Source organism: Zalophus californianus, chromosome 8 (genome assembly GCF_009762305.2).
Source record: "Zalophus californianus isolate mZalCal1 chromosome 8, mZalCal1.pri.v2, whole genome shotgun sequence".
Lineage (NCBI taxonomy): Eukaryota > Metazoa > Chordata > Mammalia > Carnivora > Otariidae > Zalophus > Zalophus californianus.
In genome coordinates this window covers 49721840-49746530 of record NC_045602.1, presented here as the reverse complement: position 1 = coordinate 49746530, position 24691 = coordinate 49721840, and the positions used below count along the sequence as shown (strand labels likewise).

The window sequence follows — 24691 nt, the reverse complement described above, 5'->3', positions numbered from 1 at the left end:
TGATCCCGGGACTCGAGGATCATGACCTGAGCTGAAGGCAGTCGCTTAACCAACTGAGCCACCCAGGCGCCCTAGGGTAGAGTAACTTTCAATTGGCCATCTGGATGGTGACTTCTTTTGCAGTTTTGTCTTTGTTATAAAAATTGCTTTCTGTAGCAAAAACCAGTAATAGATATGCAAACAATTAAGAGAAAGGAATCCAAGTATATCACTAAAGAAAGCCAGCAAACTGTGAGAGAAGAGAGCAAGAGAAGGAACAGAGAAGAACTACAAAAACAACCATAAAACAAGCAACAAAATGGCAATAAATTCATTCCTATCAATAATTACTTTGAATGTAAATGGACTAAAAACTCCAGTCAAAAGACAAAGTAACAGAATGGATAAAAAAGCAAGACCCATCTATAGGCTGCCTGCCAGAGATTCATTTCAGACCTGAAGACATCTGCAAATTCAAAGTGAAGGGATGGGAAAGCATTTATCACACAAATGGAAGGGAAAAGAAAGCCTGGATAGCAATACTTATTTGGATAAAATAAACTTTAAAACAAAGACTGTAACAAGGGACAATGAAGGACACTACATAATCATAAAGGGAAAAATCCAACAAGAAGATACAACAATTATAAATATTTATGCAACCAACAGGGGAGCACCCAAATACATAAAGCAGTTAAAAACAAATATAAAGGAAGTAATTAATACAATAATATAGGGGACTTTAACACCCCACTTACATCAATGGGCAGATCATCCAAACAGAAAATCAACAAGGAAACATTGCCTTTGAATAACACATTGGGCCAGATGGCTCTAACAGATATTCAAAACATTCCATCCTGAAACAGTGGATTACACATTCTTTTCAAGTGCACACAGAACATTCTCCAGATCACGTCAGGACACAAAACAAGTCTCAACACACTCAAAAAGACTAAAGTCATACCATGCATCTTTTCTGACCACAATGCTATGAAACTAGAAGTCAACCACAAGAAAAAAATATGGAAAGAACACAACTACATGGAGGTTAAATAACATGCTACTAAATAATGAATGGGTTAACCAAGAAATTAAATTAATTAAATGTAAAAAAATACATGGAAACGAAATGAAAACACAATGATCCAAAACCTTTGGGATGCAGCAAAAGCTGTTCTAAGAGGGAAGTTAATAGCAATCCACGCCTACCTCCAGAAGCAAGAAAAATCTCAAACAATCTAACCTTACACCTACAGGAGCTAGAACAAGAAGAATAAACAAAACCCAAAACCAGTAAAGGAAGGAAATAATAAAGATTGGAACAGAAATAAACAAAATAGAAACCAAAAAACAATAGAACAGATCAATGAAACCAGGAGCTGGTTCTTTGAAAACTGATAAACCTTTGAACACTCATTGAGAGAGAGAGAGAGAGGACTCAAATGAAATCAGAGTGAAACAGGAGTAATAACAATTGACACAACAGAAATTCAAAGAATTATAAAGAATATTATGAAAAATTATATGACAAAAAAACTGGATAATCTAAAAGAAATGGATAAATTCCTAGAAACATACAATCTTCCAAAACGGACCCAGGAAGAAACCGAAAATCTGAACAGATCAATTACTAGTACAAAATTGGATTGGTAATCAAAAAACTACCAAAAAATAAAAGTCCATGGCTTGACTATCTGGTAAATTCTACCAAATATTTTTTTTAATATTTTTATTTTTAAGTAATCTCTACACCCAATGTGGGGCTCAAACTTACAACTGTGAGATCAAGAGTTGCACACTCTACCAACTGAGTCAGCCAGGTAACCCCTCTACCAAACATTTAAAGAAGAGTTAATAACTATACTTCTCAAACTAGTCCAAAAAAATAGAAGGGGAAAGAAAGCTTCCAGATTCATACTATGAGGCCAGCGTTACCCTGATACCAAAACGAGAGAAGACACTACAAAAAAAGAATGACAGGCCACTATCTCAGGTGAACACAGACACAAAAATCCTCGACAAAATATTAGCAAACTGAATCCAACAATACGTTGGAAAAAAATCAATCATTTACCACAATCAACGGGAGTTACTCCTGGGATGCAAGCGTGGTTCAATATATACAAATCAATCAATATGATACATCACATCAACAAGAGAAAGGATAAAAACCATATGATCATTTCAATTGATGCAGAAAAAGCATTTGGCAGTGTACAACATCCATTCATGATAAAAACCCTCTGCAGGGGCACCTGGGTGGCTCAGTCTCTTAAGTGTCTGCCTTCAGCTCAGATCATGATCCCAGGGTCCTGGGATGGAGTCCCACATCTGGCTCCCTGCTCATCAGGGAGCCTGCTTCTTCCTCTCCCTCTGCCACTCCCTCTGCTTGTGCTCTCTCGCACACTCTCTCATCCTCTCAAATAAATAAATGCAATCTTAAAAAAAAAAAAAACCCTCTGAAGAGTAGGTTTAGAGGGAACATACCTCAACATAATAAAAGCCATATATGAAAACCCACAGCTAACATCATATGCAATGGTGAAAAACTGAGAGCTTTTCTCCCAAGATCAGGAATAAGACAAGGATATCCCCTCCCACCACTTTTATTCAACATAGTACTGGAAGTCCTAGCCACAGCAATTAGACAAGAAAAAGGAATAATAGGCATCCAACTTGGCAAGGAAGAAGTAAAACGTTCACTATTTGTAGATGACATGACACCAAATACAGAAAACCCTAAAGACTCCACCAAAAAAAAACAAAACAAAACACTAGAACTGATACATTAATTCAGTGAGGTTGCAGGATACAAAATCAATATATAGAAATCTGATGCATCTCTATACAGTATAATGCAGTAGGAGAAAGGGAAATTTAAAAAACAATCCCATTTACAATTGCACTAAATATAATAAAATACCTAGGAATAAACTCAACCAAGGAGATGAAAAACCTGTACTTTGAAAACTATAAAACATTAATGAAAGAAATTGAAGAGGATGCAAAGAAATGGAAAGACATTCCATGCTCATGGATTGGGAGAACAAATAGTGTTAAAATGCCCATACTACCCAAAGCAATCTACAGATTTAATGCAATTCCCATCAAAATACCAACAGCATTTTTCACAGAACTAGAATTTGAATGCAGCCACAAAAGACCCCAAATAGCCAAAGCAATCCTGAAAAAGAGCACAGCTGGAGGAATTGCAATCCAGATTTCAAGATATACTACCAAAGTATAATGATTAAAACAGTATGGTACTGGCACAAAAACAGACACCTTTAATTAAAAATAATTACCATATGAACCAGCAATTCCACTACTGGGTATTTACCCAAAGAATAGGCAAATACTAATTTGAAAAGATATATGCACCCCTGTGTTTACTGCAGCATTATTTGCAGTAGCCAAATTATGGAAGTAACCCAGGTAACCATGGATAGATGAATGGCTAAAGAAGATGTGGGGTGTGTGTGTGTGTGTGTGTGTGTGTGTGTGTGTGTGTGTGTGTGTGTGTGTGTGTGTGTGTGTGTGTGTGTATGCACGTGCCTGTGTGCGTGTGCTGGAGTATTACTCAGCCATGAAAAAGAATGAAATCTTGCCATTTGCAACAATGTGAATGAATCTAGGGAATATAATGCTAAGTGAAATAAGTCAATCAGAGAAAGACATACTATATGATTTCACTTGTATGTGGAATTTAAGAAACAAAACAAATGAACAACGGGGAAAAAAGACAAACCAAAAACCAGACTCTTAACTATAGAGAACCGATGGTTACCAGAGAGGAGATGGGGGGCAAATCACAAAATGGGTGATCAGGATTAAAGACTACACATATGATGAGCACCGAGTAATGTATAGAATAACTGAATCACTATATTATACACCTGAAACCAATATAACATTGTATGTTAATTACACTGGAATTAAATTTTTAAATGATCAAATGAAATCAGGGATATGAGAATTTTTTTTAAGATTATTTATTTATTTCACAGAGAGACACACAGCGAGAGAGGGAACACAAGGAGAGGGGATGGGAGAGGGAGAAGCAGGCTTCCCGCTGTGCAGGGAGCCCAATGCGGGGCTCTATCGCAGGACTCTGGGATCATGACCTGAGCCGAAGTCAGACGCTTAATGACTAAGCCACCCAGGCGCCCCGGGATATGACAATATTATACAAATTGCTTTAAGCTTAAAAAACTAAGCTATTATTTATGCTCAACTCCAAACATTTTTCCCAGAAGGGGAAACACACTGAAAATCTGAAATCCCTACACACCCAAGTGTTTACTAATATGGGTACAGTTCCAGGGTGCCCTGAAAGAAAAGGTTTCCTGTGACCACATGTGGTTGAGGAATATGTTTTTGGCGACTAAGGCACAGTTCTTCTTAAATCTAAGATAAGCAGAGGCTTGTCTCTCTTTTTTTTTAAATTTTATTTATTTTAAGCACCTCTACACCCAACATGGGGCTGGAACTCACTATCCAGAGAACAAGAGTCGTATGCTCCTCTGACTGAACCAGCCAGGGGCCCCAAACAGAAGCTTGTCTTTAATGACAAAAAAAAAAAATTGCTTCTGTCAAACACATCCATGATTTCCCCCCAGAATATATTGGTATGCACTGCTATTTAAAAATTGAAAGGTCATCGAAAGCAAGAAAATTCTGAGAAACCGTCAGGGCCAAGAAGAATCGAAGGAGACAGGACAACGACATGTAATGTGGTGTTGTGGAGGGGGCACTGGGAACTAGATATTAAGGAAAAACTAAGGAGATCTGAACAAACTATGGGCTTTAATTTGTAATATTGTATCAAAATCAGTTCGTTAATTGTAACAAATGTACCACACTAATCTCAACCGTTAAGAGGAGGGGAAACGGTGGGGAATACACCAGGCACTCTGTACTCTCCTGTCCATTTTTCTGTAAATCTAAAATAGTTCTGAAAACAGTTATATAACTGTCCTAAAAACCGTTTACTTAAAAAAAGCTAACATTATTACTTGAACTTCAGTTGTTCTCACTTTTTACTTTTTCATCCATTTGTTTAGCTGGCTATTCGGCTCCCTGAGGACCTCTGTGTTTTTATGACTGCTGGGGAGGTGGCTGAGGCCAAAGACCATTACAGACGCTCCGGTTCTGAACAAACGGCGTTTGAATAAAGGTCAAAGCTGACTGAAGAAACTGGCACCTTTTACTACCTCCCTAATAAGCATTATATTTTTCTAAAACAAAACAAAATTAAAGTGCATAAATGTTCTTTGAAATTCCCAGTGTCAGGCTATCTCACCACGACCTGAGAAACGCGCTCAATTTCCTGAAAGGAAGTGCCTAATGACAGACTTGATCCTTGACCAGCGTTATTAGAGCAAATGCAAGGAGGAAAGATGGCAGAAGTCGGGCTCTTTCGGTAAGGGGTGAGTTGCAAGATACGGATGGCGTGGCTTAAGGCTCTCTGGGTTGCAAGTAAGAAACAATTCTGCTGACTCAAGCCAAAGGTTTCTGACACGCACGCGGGCACATGCGGGGGCGTCCTACCTTGTGGGCCGGAGGGAGCGCAGGGTAGCGAAGCGGTGCGTGGTGCTGCTCCGGAAAACTCGGGAAACTCCCAGCTGGCAGACGCCAGGCTCCTTTTTCCTCGAATCCACGGGCCGGATTCTGCCTGGGGCAACTGGGGGGCCCCCGGGCTCGCCCCCAGCTCTGGTGGCATGGGCGCTCTCCCACCATTCACCCCGTGGAGTTAGGGGGTGCGGGCAGCCCCTCTCCCCCCCCCCACCAGCAAGGTGGGTAGGAGATGGAGGGGAGCTGGCAAACTGATGCAGGCGCAACAGCTCCCTGGGAGGAAAGGGGGTGGGCAGGGCAGGCCTCACCCAGGTTTCAGGGCAGAGGTAGGGGGTCTGTCCTGACTCCGGAGGCTCTAAGGCGTGCAGGGTGGCTCACGTCTGTTTTTAACTGCCTGGTCTCTGCCTCGTGGACCTGGGAACGCCCCAGCTGTGAGTATTTTAAACACCCCGGGTGGTTCTCATTTGCAGCAGGATTGAGAATCACTGTCTTTATTCCCCAGTGTCGGCTTCCTCTCAACTCAGATTTGCCAATGCCCCCCTGGCATCTCCCAGGCCACTTTTCCAACTTCCGTTTCTCCTAGACGGATTCTTTCTGTATTTCTTGATTGGAGTGCCCTTATTTGTTTGCGCAGAGCTTTCCACCAGCCATGAGCTGTCCTTGGGTCATTTACTCTCGCATTTCCAGTTTGGATTCCCAAGAAAGACAACTGGATTCCTACGCTCTTTGCCAGCGCCAGCATATGGGTGGGGCTTCGTGGCCCCGGGTCCCCTCCCAGGCTACAGGCCAGCCGGTGCCCTGGCCGCTCGTTCGGTGGTCTAATCAGGGGAGAGAGGGGCACTACATGAACCCATGGGACCAAAGGGACCTGGGGGAGAGCTGTGCACGGGGCAGTGTCCGTCAGATTGGTTGATCTGGTCAGCAAGCACCTACCTCAAGATGCTTTGGATTTTCCACTGGAAAACTGGACACTGTTTTTAAAAGGACACATGACTCAGAAATTGTACCATCTCATTCCACAAGTAGCACTTAATCAAAAAGCTAAGAGTTGGCTCTATCAGATGCAATGTTATACTCTGGCCACTCCGATTAAATAATTCCTTCTTGTTTAATCAACTAAAAAGAAACTCTGATTCCTCCAACTTTCCTTTTAATTTTGGAGGAAGAACAACAGCAGAGGGGGTAGGGGAGCTACTTGAAAAAGTTCTTGTTGCCAGATTTGGGAACAGACATGTGGCCATGGTAGGGCTGACACATTCCTCTGGACCTGGAGAGTTGCCCAGGGTGGGGAGGCAGCGTGAAGCCAGGGAAGACTCCGAGTTTCCCTGGTGTCCCGGACTCCTAGCAGGCCTGCTAGGCCCCATCACCTTTCCCTCTGCTCAAGAATACTTGTTGTTTGTCCCCAGCCTCTTCTTGGAACAGAACCCCCCACTTTTTAAGGCAATTGCTCCTCCCTCCACTCTAACGCCGAGTCCAGAGAGAGGCTGCCGCGTCACATGCCTCCTGGGTGGCTCCTGATTCAAGGCGGGCCGGTCGGAGGCCTTCCCGGGCATTCTTTGGACTGGAACTTGGAAGGAAGGTCTGCCCTTCTTATGGCTTGGACATTAAGTATAAAAAGTAAGAGCCACAGGCAGGACAGTGAGTCATACCCTGGCAGCATATGGTGAACGCCAGTCTACAATAAATATATCTACAATAAAGCTGATCTGCAGAGAGAAGCAGAGAGGAGATGTGGAGACCCAGGGGTGTCGTGAGCTCCTGACGTTGTGCTCCTTTCTGCAGTTCGGCCCTCCCACCTCTCCTCCAATATGTGAAATGCCCCAGTGTCCTGCCCGTACTGCACAAGTGTACCAGTGTACGCAGTTATCTATTGCTCTAGAACTTACCCTGAAACTTAGTGGCTTCAAATAACAAATATTTATTACCTCCCAGTTTCTGTTAGTCAAGAATTGGGAGTAGCCTAGCTGAGTGGTTCTGGCAAGCTGCAGTCAAGATGTCAGCTGGGGCGACAGTTGTCTGAAGGTTCAACGGTGACTGTGACTTGGAAGGACCCACTTCCAAGGTGGTTTACCCAAATGGTTCTTGTTTTGGCAGAAGTTTTGGTGCCCTGCTGGCTACTGGCAGGCCTGTGTCATTGGCTGTTGGTAAGAGGCCTCAGTTCCCCACATGGATGTCTCCACAGGCTGCTTGAGTGCCCTCACAACATGGTGGCTACCTTCCCCCAGAGTGAGCAATCTGAGAGAGAGCAAAGAGGAAGCCACAGTGTCTTTTATGACGTAGTCTCTGAAGCGGCCCCTTGTCCTTTCTACTGGATTCTGTTCTTTAGAAGCAGAGGACTACGTCCAGCCCACCCTCAGGACAATTAGACTCCACACAAGTAACCAACATGTGTCTAATTCTGTGATCTCTCTGTCCTCACTGACTGCTACCTTTTTCTGGCCCCTGGGACACCATTCTTCGGTGTTTCCCCACTACGCCACCTAAAAGCTGTCCTCTGGGGCGCTCTTTCAGAGGTGCCTCTGATCCTCAGTTCTGTTTTATCCTGGCTTCTCAGCTCTTATACAACTCAGTGAATCTATTCCATGTAAAAGGCGGCTCTGCCTTGGCAGGACACCAATCCCTCCCCCTTACTGTGGAAATAGAGAATATTTTTAAACCCCAAAATGGGGGCATGATATATGAACAGATTATTTAAAATTTGTGCTGCTCCAAAACTCAGGCCCAAGGTTGTTTTAACCACATACTTTCATTACTTCGGGACGTACTAGGGAATCTCCAGACATGATAGTGACCATCGGTTTCCCTGGTAAGCAGCTCCACGAAAGACAAAGGAGGCATTTGAGGAAGGAGCGGATGGTCAGCCTGGCATCACCATGGTGACTGGGGTGCCGAGGACTGAGAGTGGCAGTGGACACGGTCTCTCAGACAGCTATCCAGGGGGGAAGGGGGGGCAGGAGGGCAGGAGCCCCACTGTGAGGGGCGGGTGAACCCATTAGGGCTCTCGGTTGCAAGCAACAGACACTGACCAGAGTGATGTGAACAATAAAGAATTTAGTGAAAGGACATGGAACAATCACAAAATTTCTGGGAAGATTGGCGAACCAGCTTCCGAAAGTGGGCAGGAACAGGAAGGCTGTGTTACCAGAGCCCAGATCGTGCTGCAGACCTAGACCGCCACCGCCACCACGGACTCCACAGAGCCCACGGCTTGTGACACTGACTCCAACACTACCAGCAACCGGAAGGCCGGATCCGCTGCCTCCGCGGCTGGGACGGGTGCACCACCACCCCTCCTTCTCGGGTCACTTGCTCCGCATTCAAAGTCCACATCCGTCTGATGGGCTAAGTCTAGACCGACCCGTGCCCATATGCAAGCGAGCTAGGAAAGCAGACCTTTCCCGCTTCCAGTGCGGGAGATGGGCTGCACCTCCCTCCAAGATGCGGAGGGCGGGGCATCTTCAAGCACGAAGACGACCTTGACCCTGCCATCCCAGACTCCTCAGGGTGCACTCCAGGGAGTCAGAAAGTGAAGGTCTAAGATCACTCTTGTAAAAAGTTTAGAGGGGGAGGGAAAGCCAGGCATTCGACCAAGGAAACAGCAAAACCAAAGGACATATTTTTTTCTCTTCTCTTTTTCTCTTTTCTTTTGGGTAAGATTAAGGGGCCTTAATAGCAGTTTCCTAGAGAAGAAGAAACAAGAAAGTCTCTTGACATGACAGAACGAGCTGGTACTCCCCTCCATGTGTGTAGCAACAGGACACAACTGAAAAGGACGGGACACCTTTGGACAGAGGACACTGCCTCCGAAACAGAGGAACCAGACGCATCACCAATGACTCTTCGAAGGTTTCGGTTGTCTGTTGCCTTTAATTAAACTCTAAATAGAGAACATATTCTTCTATGATTATAATATGGAAATGTCTATGAACAAAATAGATAACTTGTTTGGCAAAGGCCTAGGAAAGGATGGTGTCAGCCAAGTTCATCCAAGGCGTCAAGCAGCAGCATCTACGAGGCCAGGACGTGGTCAGTGTTTGGGGACGGAGGTAAATATCCGCAATCCGTGCATCCCTTTGATTTCTTCTTTCAGTGCCTAAGTAAGAAGAAGAGCATCACTGTTTTGCATCTGACACCGAGCACAGTAAGTCTCTCTGAGAGTATCTGTATATAGCTCTGTCTCCGTAGGAGGCGCTGCTCGTGCTTTGTCTGAGCAGTTTTCCCTTTTTTTTAGAAAATAGTTTTTTGTTTTTTTGAATCAATGTCTAATGAGGCTCAAAAATCAAAAGTTATAGAAAGGCATGCAGTGAAGTTTCCCCCCTCCACCTGCCCTGCACCACCTCCCCATTCCCACCTCCATCCCCAAAGGAGAGAAGTGGTGTCAGTTTCTTGTATGTCTTTGCAATGACTGAAAAATGCATGTTTAAGCTAACATGAATATATATCCACCCTGCTACCTTTTATTTTTTTTTAAAGATTTTTATTTATTTATTTGACAGAAAGAGACACAGCGAGAGAGGGAACACAAGCAGGGGCAGTGGGAGAGGGAGAAGCAGGCTTTTCGTTGGGGGCGGAGCAGGGAGCCTGAAGCGGGCCTCGATCCCAGGACCCTGAGATCATGACCTGAGCCAAAGGCAGACGTCTAATGACTGAGCCACCCAGGCACCCCCACCCTGCTACCTTTTAATAACATAAATGGTAGCATGTCAAACACATTGTTCTACACCTCCCCTTCTCCACCAGCCCCTGGAGATCTTAACTGTGTACAGCTGGTGGGCCTACCAATTTGCCTGGTATTTAGGTAGCTATGTGCCTCTGGCCCAGCCTGATTGGTCCAGGGGTGACACATGACCCAAACTGGGCCAATCAGAATCTCTGCTGGGATTTCTCCCCGTGGAGCCTTGTCTCTTGGGTCACTATACTTGAACAATGTCAACTGGAGGTGGCTGGGGGCCATGTTCTCCAACAAAAAGAGAAAACCCATCTCCAGTAGGAGAAAATGAGGCCAAAACACAGAAGCCAAAAGCTCAGCGAGGGGGAGAGAGAGAGAACATGAAAAAGAGCAAGCAGATGAGCTTAAGACCCTGAATCTAGATATGCCAGAAACCAGATAATTTAACTGCACAGGCCAATTAATCCCCTTTGTTTGCTGTTGCTAGCTTACAACAACAAAAAAATTCCTAACATGTGCAGTCAGTTTATGGGGAAGGATCCTTAGAGATAATCTAGTCCTATCCCTTTCTTTGATAAAAGACACAGAATCTACCCCGTCCAAACCCAGCAAGTGAGGAACAGAATCAGGACCTGACCCCTGATGTTCTGGCGACTCCTCGTTCCCCTTGGGCTCCTGTCCCACCCTGATGCTAGGAGCTGCTGTGTGCTGGGAGCCAATGAACTGCGCTGTCCCTTCCATATTCACCAGCAGCCCCCTCAACTCTGTAGACAACAGAAATACTCTGGGGAAAAAGCCTCATGTCATGTCATGGCGGGGGGGCGGGGAAGGGAACACAGGCCTCTGGGCCCCAAGCTCTCTGCTTTCTGCAGGCACAGAATGCCCCCTAAAGGCTGTCCCTGTCCCTGTGTTTGGGCTGTCACCTGGGCCACAATCCTTAAAGCCTCCTTGGCTAGGCGTGGGCCCAGCCGCCCTTCACGTGGAAAGCCTTGACTCCTCATGCCCCGTGCACATAGCCCTCCCAGTGCCTTCTACCAGCTCTTTCGCAGGCTTCTAAGGGCCTGTGACCCAGGTCACAGTATCTCCCAGCTACAGGGGGCCTTAAAGTTCACGCGGGTCACTTCACAGTTGAGGTCCTGGTAGGGAAGTGACTTAGCCATAGCCCCACAGTTCACAAGATGTAGTTTGGGTAAACATTTCTCAGTGTCCGCTATTGTGGTGGGGTCGCAGGTGCAAAAGGCAAAGGAAAGTAATACAAGGGCACACAAAACGGACATGGCACACGGTGACAGCCATTGCCGGACCATGAGGCCACGAGCGCTGCTGTGGGTGTGGGGAGGGAGCCAGCCTTCACTGGCCGTGCGTGGAGCAGGGCAGCTGGAGTGGGACAGGCAGGGGGACCACGTGCCGGGCCCAGGAGGGAAGGCCAGGGACCTGCCACGATGCACGGGGGGAGGCCTGGCTGTGAGTCAGGAGCAGGCAGTGCGAGACTGAGGCAGGCTCCAGGGGGGGGGTGGGGCTGGACTCCCCGGGCACTCAGGGCACCCGCTGCAGGGCTCCGGGCAGGGGAGGCATGGGCTGAGGCACCCTCAGGGGCAGGTGAACGGGCAACAGGCAGGAAAGGGGCTGGAGAAGGGGAGAGGACGACTGCTATTGGCCGAATGCCTTCCACATGTGTCACGAGGCCGGGCACGTGGGGCCAACACCTCATGCGATCTTTGCCAACACAGACACTGAGGCTTGGGTCCTGCCGTGAAGCAGCCAGCCAAGAAGAAAACAGCTTCCTCCAACACAAAAGGGAACTCAGGGGCGCCTGGGGGCTCAGTCATTGAGCGTCTGCCTTCGGCTCAGGTCATGGTCCCAGCTCCTGGGATCGAGCCCCGCATCGGGCTCCCTGCTCAGTGGAGGGCCTGCTTCTCCCTCTGCCTCCGCCATTCCCTCTGCTTGTGCGCTCATTCTCTCTCTCTCTCTGTCAAATTTTCTGAGAGAGCTCATCTTTGTCCCTGGCTGCCTGAAGAGCTGTTCCTCCACTGAACGATCGCAAACAAGTGCCTTGTGGGCGCCTGGGTGGCTCAGTTGGTTAAGCGTCTGCCTTCGGCTCAGGTCATGGTCCCAGGGTCCTGGGATCGAGCCCCGCATCGGGCACCCTGCTCCGCGGGAAGCCTGCTTCTCCCTCTCCCACTCCCCCTGCTTGTGTTCCCTCTCTGGCTGTGTCTCTGTCAAATAAATAAAATCTTAAAAAAAAAAAAAAAGCGAACTCAGTGCTCACTCCTCTCCCTGGGGCTGTTCGTCAGGGGCAGGAATAGGATGGATGCCATCCCTGGGGCCGGGCCCAAAGTCAACACCAATGACTATTCCAGAAGAGAAGGCTGATGAACCCTGGGAGCTAAACGAGGCCAGGATACATGTCGGCAGGGTCCCTGAGGAACTGCACATTCCTGCTGAGGGTGGAGCAGGTGTGAGTCGTGACAGCAGGGACGCCCATCCCCAGGCAATCAGGCAGGGACTGTCTGACCAGCAGTGGATTCCAGTATCAGATGGGCCAGGTGGCCTTTTCAGGGCCTTTTGGGCCTGAGAGTCTCAATTCTATTAGGGTGACTAAGCAAGATCGACGAGGAAACTTCACCCAGCCCAGGCCCACCAGGCCCCCACCCGGCTTCTCTCGCTCGGAGGGTGCCGGGGGAAGTCCGAGTTCTGCAGGGGTCCAGAGGAAGCCTTGAGCCCATGACATTCCCCCAAACCCAGGGAATGGCTGCCTTCCCCCCTCCAGCCAACACGGTGCAGGCTCTGCCCAATGCTGTGGACAAGGATGACAACAGTGACGGCCGCTGACGTTTACCGAGGGCTTACGAGCTGTCAGACTGCGTTCTGAGTGCCACGCATGTGCTCTCCACTAATTTGCAAAACAGCCCTTTGAGGCAAGTACTGTTTCTCTCCCTGGTGACAGATTAAAGAACCGAGGCACGGGGAGGTTGAGTAAGTTGCTCAGGATCACACAGCTAGAAAGTAGCAGAGCCCACATACGTAATGTGGGCAGACAGACTCCAGAAACTGCATCCTTAACCACTTGTATCGGTGGCCCCAGGCCAGGGAATGCACTCAAATTCACAGCGCCCCTCAGAGCCCAGGCACACCAGGCAGCCTGAGGAGTTCTAGGGACAAAACCCAAAGTCCTGCTTTTGGGGACAATTTGGGCCCGTCAGGTCCTCCCTGTCTTGCCTTGGCTCCCACCCCTGAGATCACACAGGACTAGAAGTACTTTTGGGGGAGCAGAGTGGCCGTTCTACCCCAGACCTCCCAGCAGACCCTCAGCATGCCATATGGACGAAGGTGTCCGCGTGCAAATGAAGGACTGGGCTCCTTGAGGAAGTCAAAGATGGATCCAAAAGGGAACAGCCCACAGAGGAATGACAGGGCTAAGGGACAGAGAGCAGGGATGTAAGTATCCAGGACACAAGGCAGAGAACGCTGGAGTCAGAAGGTGCGGGGACATTCATGCCCTGCCAGGCAGGTGGACATGGTGGAGGGGGGGCAGCATTTGAGCTGGGTGCCAGAGGAGAGGAAGGGAACCCAGGCAGGAGGGCTGATCTGGGCAAAGGTCCAGAAGCACAGACAGAACAACGGGCAGGGGCCAAGGGAGGCTTCGTTCGGGGAAGGGTGGGGAAAGCCTGGAACAGCAGTCTGGGACACCTGAACTGGATACACAAGGGGCCACAGAGGGACTCTCATGACCAGAGCTGTGCTAGACAAAAATGAAACTAGTTCACAATGTGCAAGACCTTCCAGAATGATGTCAGACACACCTGCTGCAGGAGGGTGACTACAGATACAGGCCAGGGCCCAGGCTGGTATAAATCCCAAGTAAAATAAGCATAGATCATGAATAAACTGGACCTTAGTCTGGTTAAATCTGATGTTCCAGACCCCCATATCCTGTCACTGGGTCTGGGGCAGCTGGAGCAATTCTCAATCATGCCATGCCTCAATTTACCCATCTGTACAAAGCAGTCCAAAGAAACGCTAAAAAAAAAAAAATCTTCAAATCTCCAAAACATCTATTTTTTAGTACTTGTATGTTTACAGATATATACAGTAAACATTGGTAGCATTATACAAAAAAATACAGAAGGAAATGCAAAATAACTATTGGGTGGCTTCTTTTCAATTCTGAATAAAATTCCTGTTTGCCCACCGTCTGATTCCAGGTAAGTTCCAGATTGCATTTTGCTCAGGTCCTGAATGCTGTCTGCATGAGCGTGGTATTGCCTTATTCTTTCCCAGGGCTGACAGTTAAAACACCATCCCCGCTTGTCAGGCCCTTTAAGATGCTGGAGACCAATGGCAACGGAGCCGTGTTGCTTCTACTGACCTGATTTACCATCTGGTGCTGCTGGACAGTTCTCTTCTCCTTAAATTCTTCTGACTCGATCCGGATTTCATACATCGCCCCACAGCCTCCTGAAATAAACATGACTCAAAAGTGTTTCAATTATTAACTTACGGTAGCCACGGTCCCATATGTCCTCAAAGTACCGTACAATCCAAAGAAGGTCTGAATATTCTTATTCAGCAGAAAGTTGCTAATACGGTTAGAAAAACCTCACGGCTGACGACCGGACCACATGCTCCCCATGGGGCTGCCTCGATCCAAAATATGCTCTTCCTTTCGCAAGTCAGCTGCACTTACCCAGGATTATGCCTTGTGGGGCATGGAAGGTAAGGCACAAAGCACAGAAAGCCTAGGAAATGTTGGTTTGCTTCGTATTTCTGTTGAGTAGACCAAGAAACCCCCTGGAAGAGGAGGGGTGGGAGAGGCTGAATTTCCATGTTCGACCTACCAAAGGAGCAGCAGTCAGTATTTTTAAAAATGCAAAAATACACTAAAGTTTGGTTTGAAAATACCCTGTGTAATAGAGCTGCGTGGGTCTCTCTCTCTCTTTCTTTTTTTTTCTTTTTGGATTTTATTTATTTGAAAGAAAGACCAAACACAAGCAGGGGCAGCAACAGAGGCAGAGGGAGAAGCAGGTTTCCCACCGAGCAGGGAGCCCGACGTGGGGCTCGATCCCAGGACCCCGAGATCAAGACCTGAGCCAAAGGCAGAAGCTTCACCAACTGAGCCAGCCAGGCGGCCCTGCCCAGGGCTCTCTTCAGCCCCTCCTGGTCTGTGAGCAGCCTCAAGGGTCTCATCCCGGGCTCCCTTGGGGAGGGAACAGCTTTCTGGTCAAGCTGTCTGTGGCAGACACATCCACCCACACCCACGTGGCCGGCGAGCTTGTGCCGATGACCGACACAAGTGTGCCGCCCTAGCATGAACCAGCGTGGGCAAGAGAGAACATGTCCCCTGTGCTGGGAGCACCCGGCTAGTTTATGAGAAGTGCAAGTTACTCAGCAGGCTTTATGCGCACCAGGAACCAAGCTGTCCGGCCTCGGTTCCCTTTCCACACTCCGTTCAGGGCGAGGCAGAGCCAGACGGAAGGTCAAGTTCCAGTTCTGCCTGACCTGGGCCTGGGGCAGGTATAGGACTGAGAACGTCATGGCAATGCAGGGTGCCAAAGACACATGTGGATATGGAGAGATGCAGGTGGACGCCCACCTAACTGCCCCCGCTAAGCTGTTCCACACGTGCGTCTGGACAAAGGCCCTGTCCTGGCCTGTGGTTGCAGAACTTGCCTCCCCAGCCCGTTCTTAACATGCAGCCAGTCTGACTTCTGAGGCGCCTGGGGCTGGCAACTGGACTCAGGACAGAGTCCGCCTGTGTCCCCCTGTGTCCTGGTGCTGGTTCCAGTTCTGCCGCGTCCTCCCTGGGAGGGGCTGAGCAGGTTGTTTGGCCTTTCTGAGCTCGGCTCCTCATGGGGAAAGTAAGGCAGTTATTTTCAAAAGGATAAAATCCTTCTGGGATCCGCCCCAGCTCTAACATTCTAGGGTGTCAGGAGAATGTGGCAAAATTAATGTTCATCTGGAAGTCAAATTAAAGACTGTGGGCCTGAGTCCTAGGGAGACCGAGAGCCAGGCCAGGCTAGCAACCACGAGTCCTCCCAGCTGGGCCTTATCCTCACAAAGTTTCCCTCCGACGCTTCCACATCCCCACCTCCAGCCATCGGCTGGGAGAGACTGAATTCCATCTGTCCAAAAGCCACACGTACCGAGAAGCCGCTGATGGTGAGTGCGCTCTGCCCAGCGCCCCAGCCCTGCGGAGGGCAAAATCCTAGCAGACCCGGTGGGAAAGATGAGAGAAAACCTCACCTGAAATGTCAGTGACTTGGATAGCTGTAGCTCCAGGAAACCTTTCTTTGAGAACTTGGGTCACTCTGAGCTCCCCCTCAGTTTGCGAGGCAAACGTTCGTTGGACACAGTGGAGAAGAGGAAGCTGCCACAGAACAGAGGAGAGTCATGGCCGAGCGAGATGATGGTGCCCACAGGCCGGGCCTGGTCACTGTGCAGGCCCCACCTGCCACTGCCCCGCCAGCCAGGGCCCAGGCCCCCCGCCAGCATGGCCATGCGCTGCATCCCAGGGACTGCGTGGCATCGCATGTCCACTGAAGCTCCCCAAGGCACAGAATAAACTTCTTGGGGAGTTGGTGAGGGTGGGGAGTGGAATTGTAAATAACTCACTTTGACTTCAGAGCAAGACAAACTTAACAGATCTTGAACTCCTCATGATAATGCTGTCAGAGAGACACCATCGTGGTGTCAGTTTTGGAGGTGAAGAAATGAGGGGACTACGGCATGTGCTAAGGTCGGGTCCACTGGTGAGATGTGGAGCCAGAGGCCAGGCAGCCCGCCTCACACATGCCTCCCCGGGCCAGCGTGCCACTGACCATGTGCTGCTGAGACCAAATGCCACCTGTCCTTTAGGCCTGATTCACATTCCACACCCTCCAGTGGGATGTGGCCTTGTGAGCTACTGCTCACTAAGCAGGCTACACTTTGCTACATGTACTAATTCTTACTGGGGAGAAGCAGCAGAATTCTGTTAAAGGACCTGAAGGAGAAACATTTATTTACCACTGGCAACAACACTCCCTCTGCCCCCAGTGGCTACCATAGGGAACCAGTGCTTCTCGCAGGGACATGTCTCAACCCTTATGGGAGAGAGAGAAAAAAACCAGGTCTGCAGCCCTTTGACTGGGTTGAGCACATGCTAAAAGGGAGACTGAAAAGAGAGCATCGCAGGCCCTGAATGTCAGGCTAAAGATCTTGGGGTTTGTTAGGCCTCTTGGTGCCAAAGTAACCTGCACAAAACAGTGCCTTTTGAAGCTAGTCAGTTAAGATGCCCAGATGAGAGGTATTACAAAGGGAGTAGCCTGGGCATCAGACTGGAGGGGGGTGACAGATGGGACACACAAGCGCTGTTCATCTAGTGCTGGTGCTGAAGGTACCATCCCTTCACCCTTCAGTGCCACCTGTCCTCAGGCTGTCCCTGATGGCCCAGAGCAGGGTCCTGTGTTAGAGACTCTCAAAGTACCTTCTTTTTTTTAAAGTAGGCTCCACACCCAGCATGGAGCCCAGTGCAGGGCTTGAACTCACCACCCTGAGTTCAAGACTTGAGCTGAGATCAAAAGTCCGGTGCTTAACCGACTGAGCCACCCAGGTGCCCCTTGAAGCACCTTCTTTAAAATGACCTGTGCACTGGCTCTTTCACTAGCTGGTTTCAAAGGCCAAGAATGAGTCTATCCTGTTACTGCAGCCTTCCAAAGCTGGGCCAGGACAGGCCCTCTGGGAGACTTGGGTGATGGATGGATGAACGAATGAACACAGTGAGCACACCATTCACGGCATGCCTACTCGCACCTGCAAAGAAATCTCAATTCTAGCAGGCAGTTGAAATGCAGGTCAGAAGAAAAAGGTCTGGAGTAAGACTGAGTGCCGTGTGGAGGGGCAGAAACTTGATGTTGGGGGCCTGGCTAAAATTGGGATGGAGGAGGGGGGTGTGGAGCCTCCTCTGAGGACAGAGCCTTGGGGAGCAGAGGGTAACCAGGTGGCAGGCAGAAGCAGAAATCGCTAAGGGCTGAGGGTACTTAGCATTGCTGATTTCTTGGGAGGTCTTTCCTCCGTTTTAGCTAATCTGTAGGCAGTGGCCTTTACACGAGCAATCTACTGACAAAATCCCTAGAATCCTGACTGTCCCGCTGAAAGTCACCAGCTCTTTATACTCAGTGGAGGCGCGTTCAAGAGCTGCAGGCTAGGAGGAAGAAGGGAAGAGCAAAGTGGATGAAGTGAGGAAAGGATGACTCAGAAACGAGGAGAGAAAATTCAGAGAGCGCGTGGGGAGTGCCCTCTGCTGGGCTTCTACTCAGGGCGTGTGGGGCTTGGAGAGGGCACAGAGGCTGGGAGGACTTGCCCAAAGCCCAGACCCTCGCACTCTCCGGCACCCACGCCAGGACTCCGGGCTGTGACTGCTATGTCTCCGGCTCAGTACATCAACACCGCTTTCTCCACGCCCGCGGGATCACGACGGTTTCTGTGTCTGGTCCCCTCGCCCCCCCACCTCCACCGGCTCGGGAGCTCCGCCAGCGCGCGCCGGGGCCTGCCACTTCTCCGAGCCCCGCCGCCCCTGCCCACTGAAGGACCCAACCCACTAGGAATGAATGAGAGAAAGGAAAGGGAGGCCCCCGGGCCCTGCGCCGCGCTCTACGGGAGCCGGTCCTCGAGCCCCAGCCGCGGCCAGCCCCGCGGCCCCTCGGCAGCTCCCGCCCGGGAAGAGCAGCCCGGCCCCGCTGCTCACCCCGCGGATCCCACGGAGCAGCGGCGCTGCCGTGGCCGGGCTCCACGCCGCCATGCCCGGCCAACGCGGCCCGCCGCCTGAGGTCGCCGCGTCCCCTGAGAGGCGCGGAGCCGGGGACCCGGAGCCGCCGCCGCGGACGAGGCCGCCCCCTGCCGCCCGGAGGCCGCGAGCCGCCCCGCTCGGGCCGCGTCCTCGCCCCGGGGACGCCTCCCCGGAACCTGCTGCCCCGCCCGCTCGCGACCCTACCCGGCCCGGTCAGCGCCGCGCTCCGCCGGCCTCCGGGGGTCGTTCCGCCAGCGGGCCCTTCTTGCGCAGCCTGGGGACGCCCGGGGTTCTCGGTCCCCCGATCTGAGCTGCTCACACGCCAGTGCACCTCGCGCCCTCGGTAGGACATCTCCCTTGCCATCCCCACCGCCCGCAACCTGGCTTCCAAACTGGGGAGTGTGGGTTTCTCCCTCCAGAACAGGCGAGCCGTGGAGGGACATTAAGTAGGGGAGTCGTTTTCAGATTTGAGTTTTAGAAAGACCGTTCGGGCTCCTGCGAAGACGAGGGGCTATAGGGGGCTGACACTGGAGACGAGGACAGAAGTTCTGAGGCTACCGCAATGGTCCGGGTGAGATTTGAGGTCTCGACGAGAGCTGGGGCCGCAGGGATGGAGGAGTGGATCTGGATACTTGGGAGGGGAAGGGAATGGAGTGACTGGATTGGGCGGCGAGGGTGAGAAAGATGTATGGCGTGGACAGTGCGATGGGTGGAGGAGGGCGAGGTCTGGAGTGAAGGGAGCCGACAAACTCAGTTTTGGTTTTGCCTGAGTTTAAGGTGCCTGCAGGACACGGCCCAGCAGAGAAGTAGCCTGGAATCACAGACCGTGGAGTCCTGAGAATGTAGTGGAAGCTGCCGCCTTAAGGACGGTAAGATTATCCAGCCAACCTGCCCCACCTCTGAACTGATTCAGACAGACGTCAAGGCCGGAATTCGACGAAGCCCATTCTCTCTCTAGCAGTATATTTGGGCAGCATGTGGTCTGGTATACCCTGCAGGCTTCACCAATTCCTTTTGCTATTGCGTTCCCGCCTATGCAATCAGTATGTTCAACATGTTCATCCAAGCCTTGCACTTGGATAAGTTGGACGACCTACAGTTGCTCTTTAAAGTGATCACCTATATATATATGCGTATTCATTCCAGTATTGACTTCTGTGTTTTGGGTCTCATAATTTCTCCTTTGGATTACTCTAATAACCTTTCTCACACTTATTGCTTGATTCCTTAAAACTCATGGTCGGTGGGATTAGAAATAACTTGCTAACTTTCATTTTTCTTCACGGGTGTTAATTAAAACTACCAAAAATATTTTTCCCATTGTGTAGTAGTGAACCACCCTTTGCTCCTTGTACCACACAGTTCAGATAGGGTCGACCTGTCCCCAGCTCCGAGTGTGGTCACATGACCCAGGTCTGGCCCATCAGGCACAGATTGGTTTGGGTTGGTTCACATGGTCTGAGCCAGCCCAGTGAGAGTTGGTCTAGAGACTCGCCCGGCACTAAGGAGAAGAAACGGTCCTTTGCCACTGAGCGCCTGCAGCTGGCTGCCACCTTTGTAATCATGTGCGCAGCACCCATTTTGGAAATGAAATAGATACAGAAGTTGTTGAGAGACAGATGCTTGCCACCGTTTGTCAAAGAGTGCCAGAAATGAGCACTAAAGTCCTTTTAGTTGGTTGGGTTTGTTACTTGTAAGAGACCCACCTTAAACTCACTGATTTGTATTTGCCGAATTCCTCTTTTATTGAAAATCAGTACTTTTGCTTATCTTCAACCTTCCTCTCCTTCCTAATTTCACGATCGTTCACATTATTATTATTGTTATTTTGGACCGTCACTCTGCCCTAGTATCCAGTATCCTCCCCTTCGTGTCTCTACACTGCCGTCAGAGCCATCTGAAGTGAAAACCTGTCCATTATTTGCTTATCTAAAATCCTCTGACCCTCGGGGCGCCTGGGTGGCTCAGATGGTTGAGCGTCTGCCTTCGGCTCGGGTCGTGGTCCCGGGGTCCTGGGATCGAGCCCCGCATCGGGCTCCCTGCTCGGCGGGGAGCCTGCTTCTCCCTCTGCTTCTTTCTCTCTCTCTCTGTCTCTCATGAATAAATGAATAAAATCTTTAAAAAAAAAAATAAAATAAAATAAAATAAAATAAAATAAAATAAAATCCTCTGACCCTCCATCACCTACTGGCAAAAATCCAAGTTCTTTCATATGATTTAACCCCTACCTACCTGTCCAACTGGAATCCACCCTTCAGTAATACTGGACGGCTGGTACCTCCCTGTACAAACTATGCTACAAGCTTGCTTATGTGGTTACCCATCTTATAAGCCGGCTCAAGCCTTGTCTTCTCCAGGCAGCTGCCTCTGATGGCCCCACAGTAAGCTTAGGGGCCCACAACTTCCGCATAACTTTTATTGCCCCTATGGCAATCAGATAACTCTACCAATTTATGTAGGTGTGTGTTTTTCCCAGTGGTCCCTGAGCTCCACCCCAGTCTCTTGATTTAGTCTTGCCAGCTGCCCAGCTTGGCATAGAACAAAAAGTGTACACACACACACTAGGATTACTGAACAGAGCTGAACAGTGGTTTAGCCATTCTAGCTCCAGAGTGTGAATTTGAACCTTTTTAGGAAAGGATTTGCAGAACAATCTCACCAATCCTGGGCTTCCAAATTAGTTCCAATTTAACATTTCAAGTGTAACTTTTTATGATAGAAGCAAATAAAAGGCCAGTTTTACTTTGTTATGATTAAAAGTATAATAGCTTTAGTCCCAGGAAATGGGTCTATCCCTTCTGCATTTTATTCTTTTTTGCCCTGAATTTGAGATTCTCTTATATTCACTTATATTGGTCCATGGTCACTCATATTTACATCTGAGCTAATCGCAAAATTAGTCGCAAAATCGCAAAATTAATCCTCTTCAGGAGGATCTCTTTGGATACATCTTTTTTTTACCTCATAGGTATGAGTATAAATCGTGGTCATTTTGTTTTATAGAGCCTCTTAGCACACATGAGCACACAGATTTTACAGATGCATCCCAGAGGAAAAGACTGGTCTCACTATGCAGTAGCTATCTGAAGTCAGAGCATTTGTGCCACCTTCTGAAAAACACCAAAAAATTCTTAACATACCTCTCAGTTACCGCCCCCTTCCTAGGTGGCCGTAAGGATTAAATAAGATAACCTGCTGAAGCCCATTTACAATTGCACCCAAAACCATAAGATACCTAGGAATAAATCTAACCAAAGAGGCAAAGAATCTGTACTCAGAGAACTACAGAATGCTCATGAAAGAAATTGAGGAAGACACAAGGAAATGGAAAAACATTCCATGCTCAGGGATTGGAAGAACAAATATTGTGAAAATGTCTATGCTACCTAGAGCAATGTACACATTTAATGCAATCCCTATCAAAACACCATCCACTTTTTTCAAAGAAATGGGACAAATTAATCCTAAAATTTGTATGGAACCTGAAAAGACCCCGAATAGCCAGAGGAATATTGAAAAAGAAAACCAAAGCTGGTGACATCATAATCCCGGACTTCAAGCTTTATTACAAAGCTGTAATCATCAAGACAGTATGGTACTGGCACAAAAAGAGACACATAGATCAATGGAACAGAATCGAGAGCCCAGAAATGGACCCTCAACTCTATGGTCAACGAATCTTCGACAAAGCCGGAAAGAATGTCCAATGGAAAAAAGACAGTCTCTTCAACAAATGGTGTTGGGAAAATTGGACAGCCACATGCAGAAGAATGAAACTGGACCATTTCTTCACACCACACACAAAAATAGACTCAAAATTGATGAAAGACCTAAATGTGATAGGAATCCATCAAAATCCTAGAGGAGAACACAGGCAGCAACGTCTTCCACCTCAGTCGCAGCAACTTCTTCCTAGAAACTTCGCCAAAGGCAAGGGAAGCAAGGGCAAAAAGGAAGTATTGGGATTTCATCAAGATAAAAAGCTTTTGCACAGCAAAAGAAACAGTCAACAAAACCAAAAGACAACCGACAGAATGGGAGAAGATATTTGCAAATGACATATCAGATAAAGGGCTAGTATCCAAAATCTATACAGAACTTATCAAACTCAACACCCAAAGAACAAATAATCCAATCAAGAAATGGGCAGAAGACATGAACAGACATTTCTGCAAAGACATACAAATGGCCAACAGACACATGAAAAAGTGCTCAACAAAGTGCTCAACATTGCTGAGCATCAGGGAAATCCAAACCAAAACCTCAATTAGATACCACCTCACACCTGTCAGAATGGCTAAAATTAACAAGTCAGGAAACAGATGTTGGCGAGGATGTAGAGAAAGGGGAACCCTCCTACACTGTTGGTGGGAATGCAAGCTGGTGCAACCACTCTGGAAAACAGTATGGAGGTTCCTCAGAAAGTTGAAAATAGAGCTACCCTATAACCCAGCAATTGCACTACTGGGTATTTACCCCAAAGATACAAATGTAGTGATCCGAAGGGGTACGTGCACCCTGATGTTTATAGCAGCAATGTCCACAATAGCCGAACTGTGGAAAGAGCCTAGATGTCCATCAACAGATGAATGGATGAAGAAGATGTGGTGTGTGTATATATGTATACACACACACACACACACACACACACACACACACACACACACGCGCGCGCACAGAATGGAATATTATGCAACCATAAAAAACCCAAAATCTTTCCATTTGCAACAACGTGGATGGATAGAGGGTATTATGCTAAGTGAAATAAGTCAATCAGAGAAAGACAATTATCATATGATCTCACTGATTTGAGGAATTTGAGAAACAAGACAGAGGATCATAGGGGAAGGGAGGGAAAAAATGAAACAAGATGAAACCAGAGAGGGAGACAAACCATAAGAGTTTCTTAATCTCAGGGAACAAACTGAGGGTAACTGGAGTGGTGGGGGGTGGGAGGGATGGGGTGGCTGGGTGATGGACACTGGGGAGGGTATGTGCTATGGTGAGCGCTGTGAATTGTGTAAGACTGATGAATCACAGACCTGTACCCCTGAAACAAATTATACATTATATGTTAATAAAAAAAAGATAACCTGCTGAAGGACTCCCCTAAACAGGTAGGCTCCCCTAAAGAAGTGGTATTCAAAGCGCTCATCAACCACAAGAACTTGACCAGAATCTGAATCAGTAATTGACTTCCTTCACTTAGCAAATACGCTACAAAATTGTCCGTTGAGCTTAACAGTGTGCTCAGAAACTTACATTCTAGTGAAAACTCCCTTATCTTTTCACAAAGCAGGAACAGAAAGTTCAGGGCAGGAGCCAGTCCCAAGTTTTTCCAACAACCAGCATCAATTTTGCTGTGAACTCTAAACCTCCAAGTAAAATCCAGAAACTTCCCCAGCCTCTCTAGCAGCCAGGACAGGGGTATATGACTTAGGATCTACCAAATCTGAGGTGCCCATTATGTTTTTTGTTTTTTTTTGTCCCCACCCATGTACATTTTTTATTCTAAGACAGGAAAGGAAGACAGTTTTAGGTAAAATTCTTTATTCTGGTCAGCGCTGATGCATCTGGCTTTTAGGAGGCGCTGACGCAGAGACTGACATCTAGTGGCCAGCAATAATGGTGCAGGCGGTAGTGTCCATTCCAAGGCCTTCAGTGTTATTAGCTAGAGGGCCTGAGACATGGTTTAGACA

At 48.5% G+C, this 24691-nt stretch overlaps 1 protein-coding gene across 2 annotated transcripts; it reads right to left on the bottom strand.

Annotated features, from left to right (window-relative positions):
- Nucleotides 1-8597: 8597 nt before the first annotated feature.
- On the bottom strand, nucleotides 8598-19103 carry BOLA3 (bolA family member 3). Of its 2 annotated transcripts, XM_027622899.2 has the most exons (4): nucleotides 18951-19103; nucleotides 16469-16592; nucleotides 14595-14683; nucleotides 9206-9649 (listed from the first exon to the last, which is right to left on the bottom strand). In XM_027622899.2, the coding sequence occupies exons 1-4, from the start codon at nucleotides 19002-19004 to the stop codon at nucleotides 9584-9586; spliced, it is 333 nt and encodes a 110-aa protein (XP_027478700.1). In that variant the 5' UTR covers nucleotides 19005-19103; the 3' UTR covers nucleotides 9206-9583. The 2 variants fall into 2 exon arrangements, with proteins under 2 accessions (XP_027478701.1, XP_027478700.1); XM_027622900.2 differs by lacking the exon at nucleotides 14595-14683 and having other exon boundaries at nucleotides 8598-9649.
- Nucleotides 19104-24691: the final 5588 nt, after the last annotated feature.

Coding starts and splice junctions, on each gene's coding strand:
- BOLA3 (XM_027622899.2), bottom strand. CDS start 19,004: ATGGCGGCGTGGAGCCCGGCCACGGCAGCGCCGCTGCTCCGTGGGATC. Junction 16,593..18,950: donor TGCTCCGTGGGATCCGCGGG/GTGAGCAGCGGG, acceptor GTTCTGTGGCAG/CTTCCTCTTCTCCACTGTGT. Junction 9,650..14,594: donor AGCACCAGATGGTAAATCAG/GTCAGTAGAAGC, acceptor CTTCTTACTTAG/GCACTGAAAGAAGAAATCAA.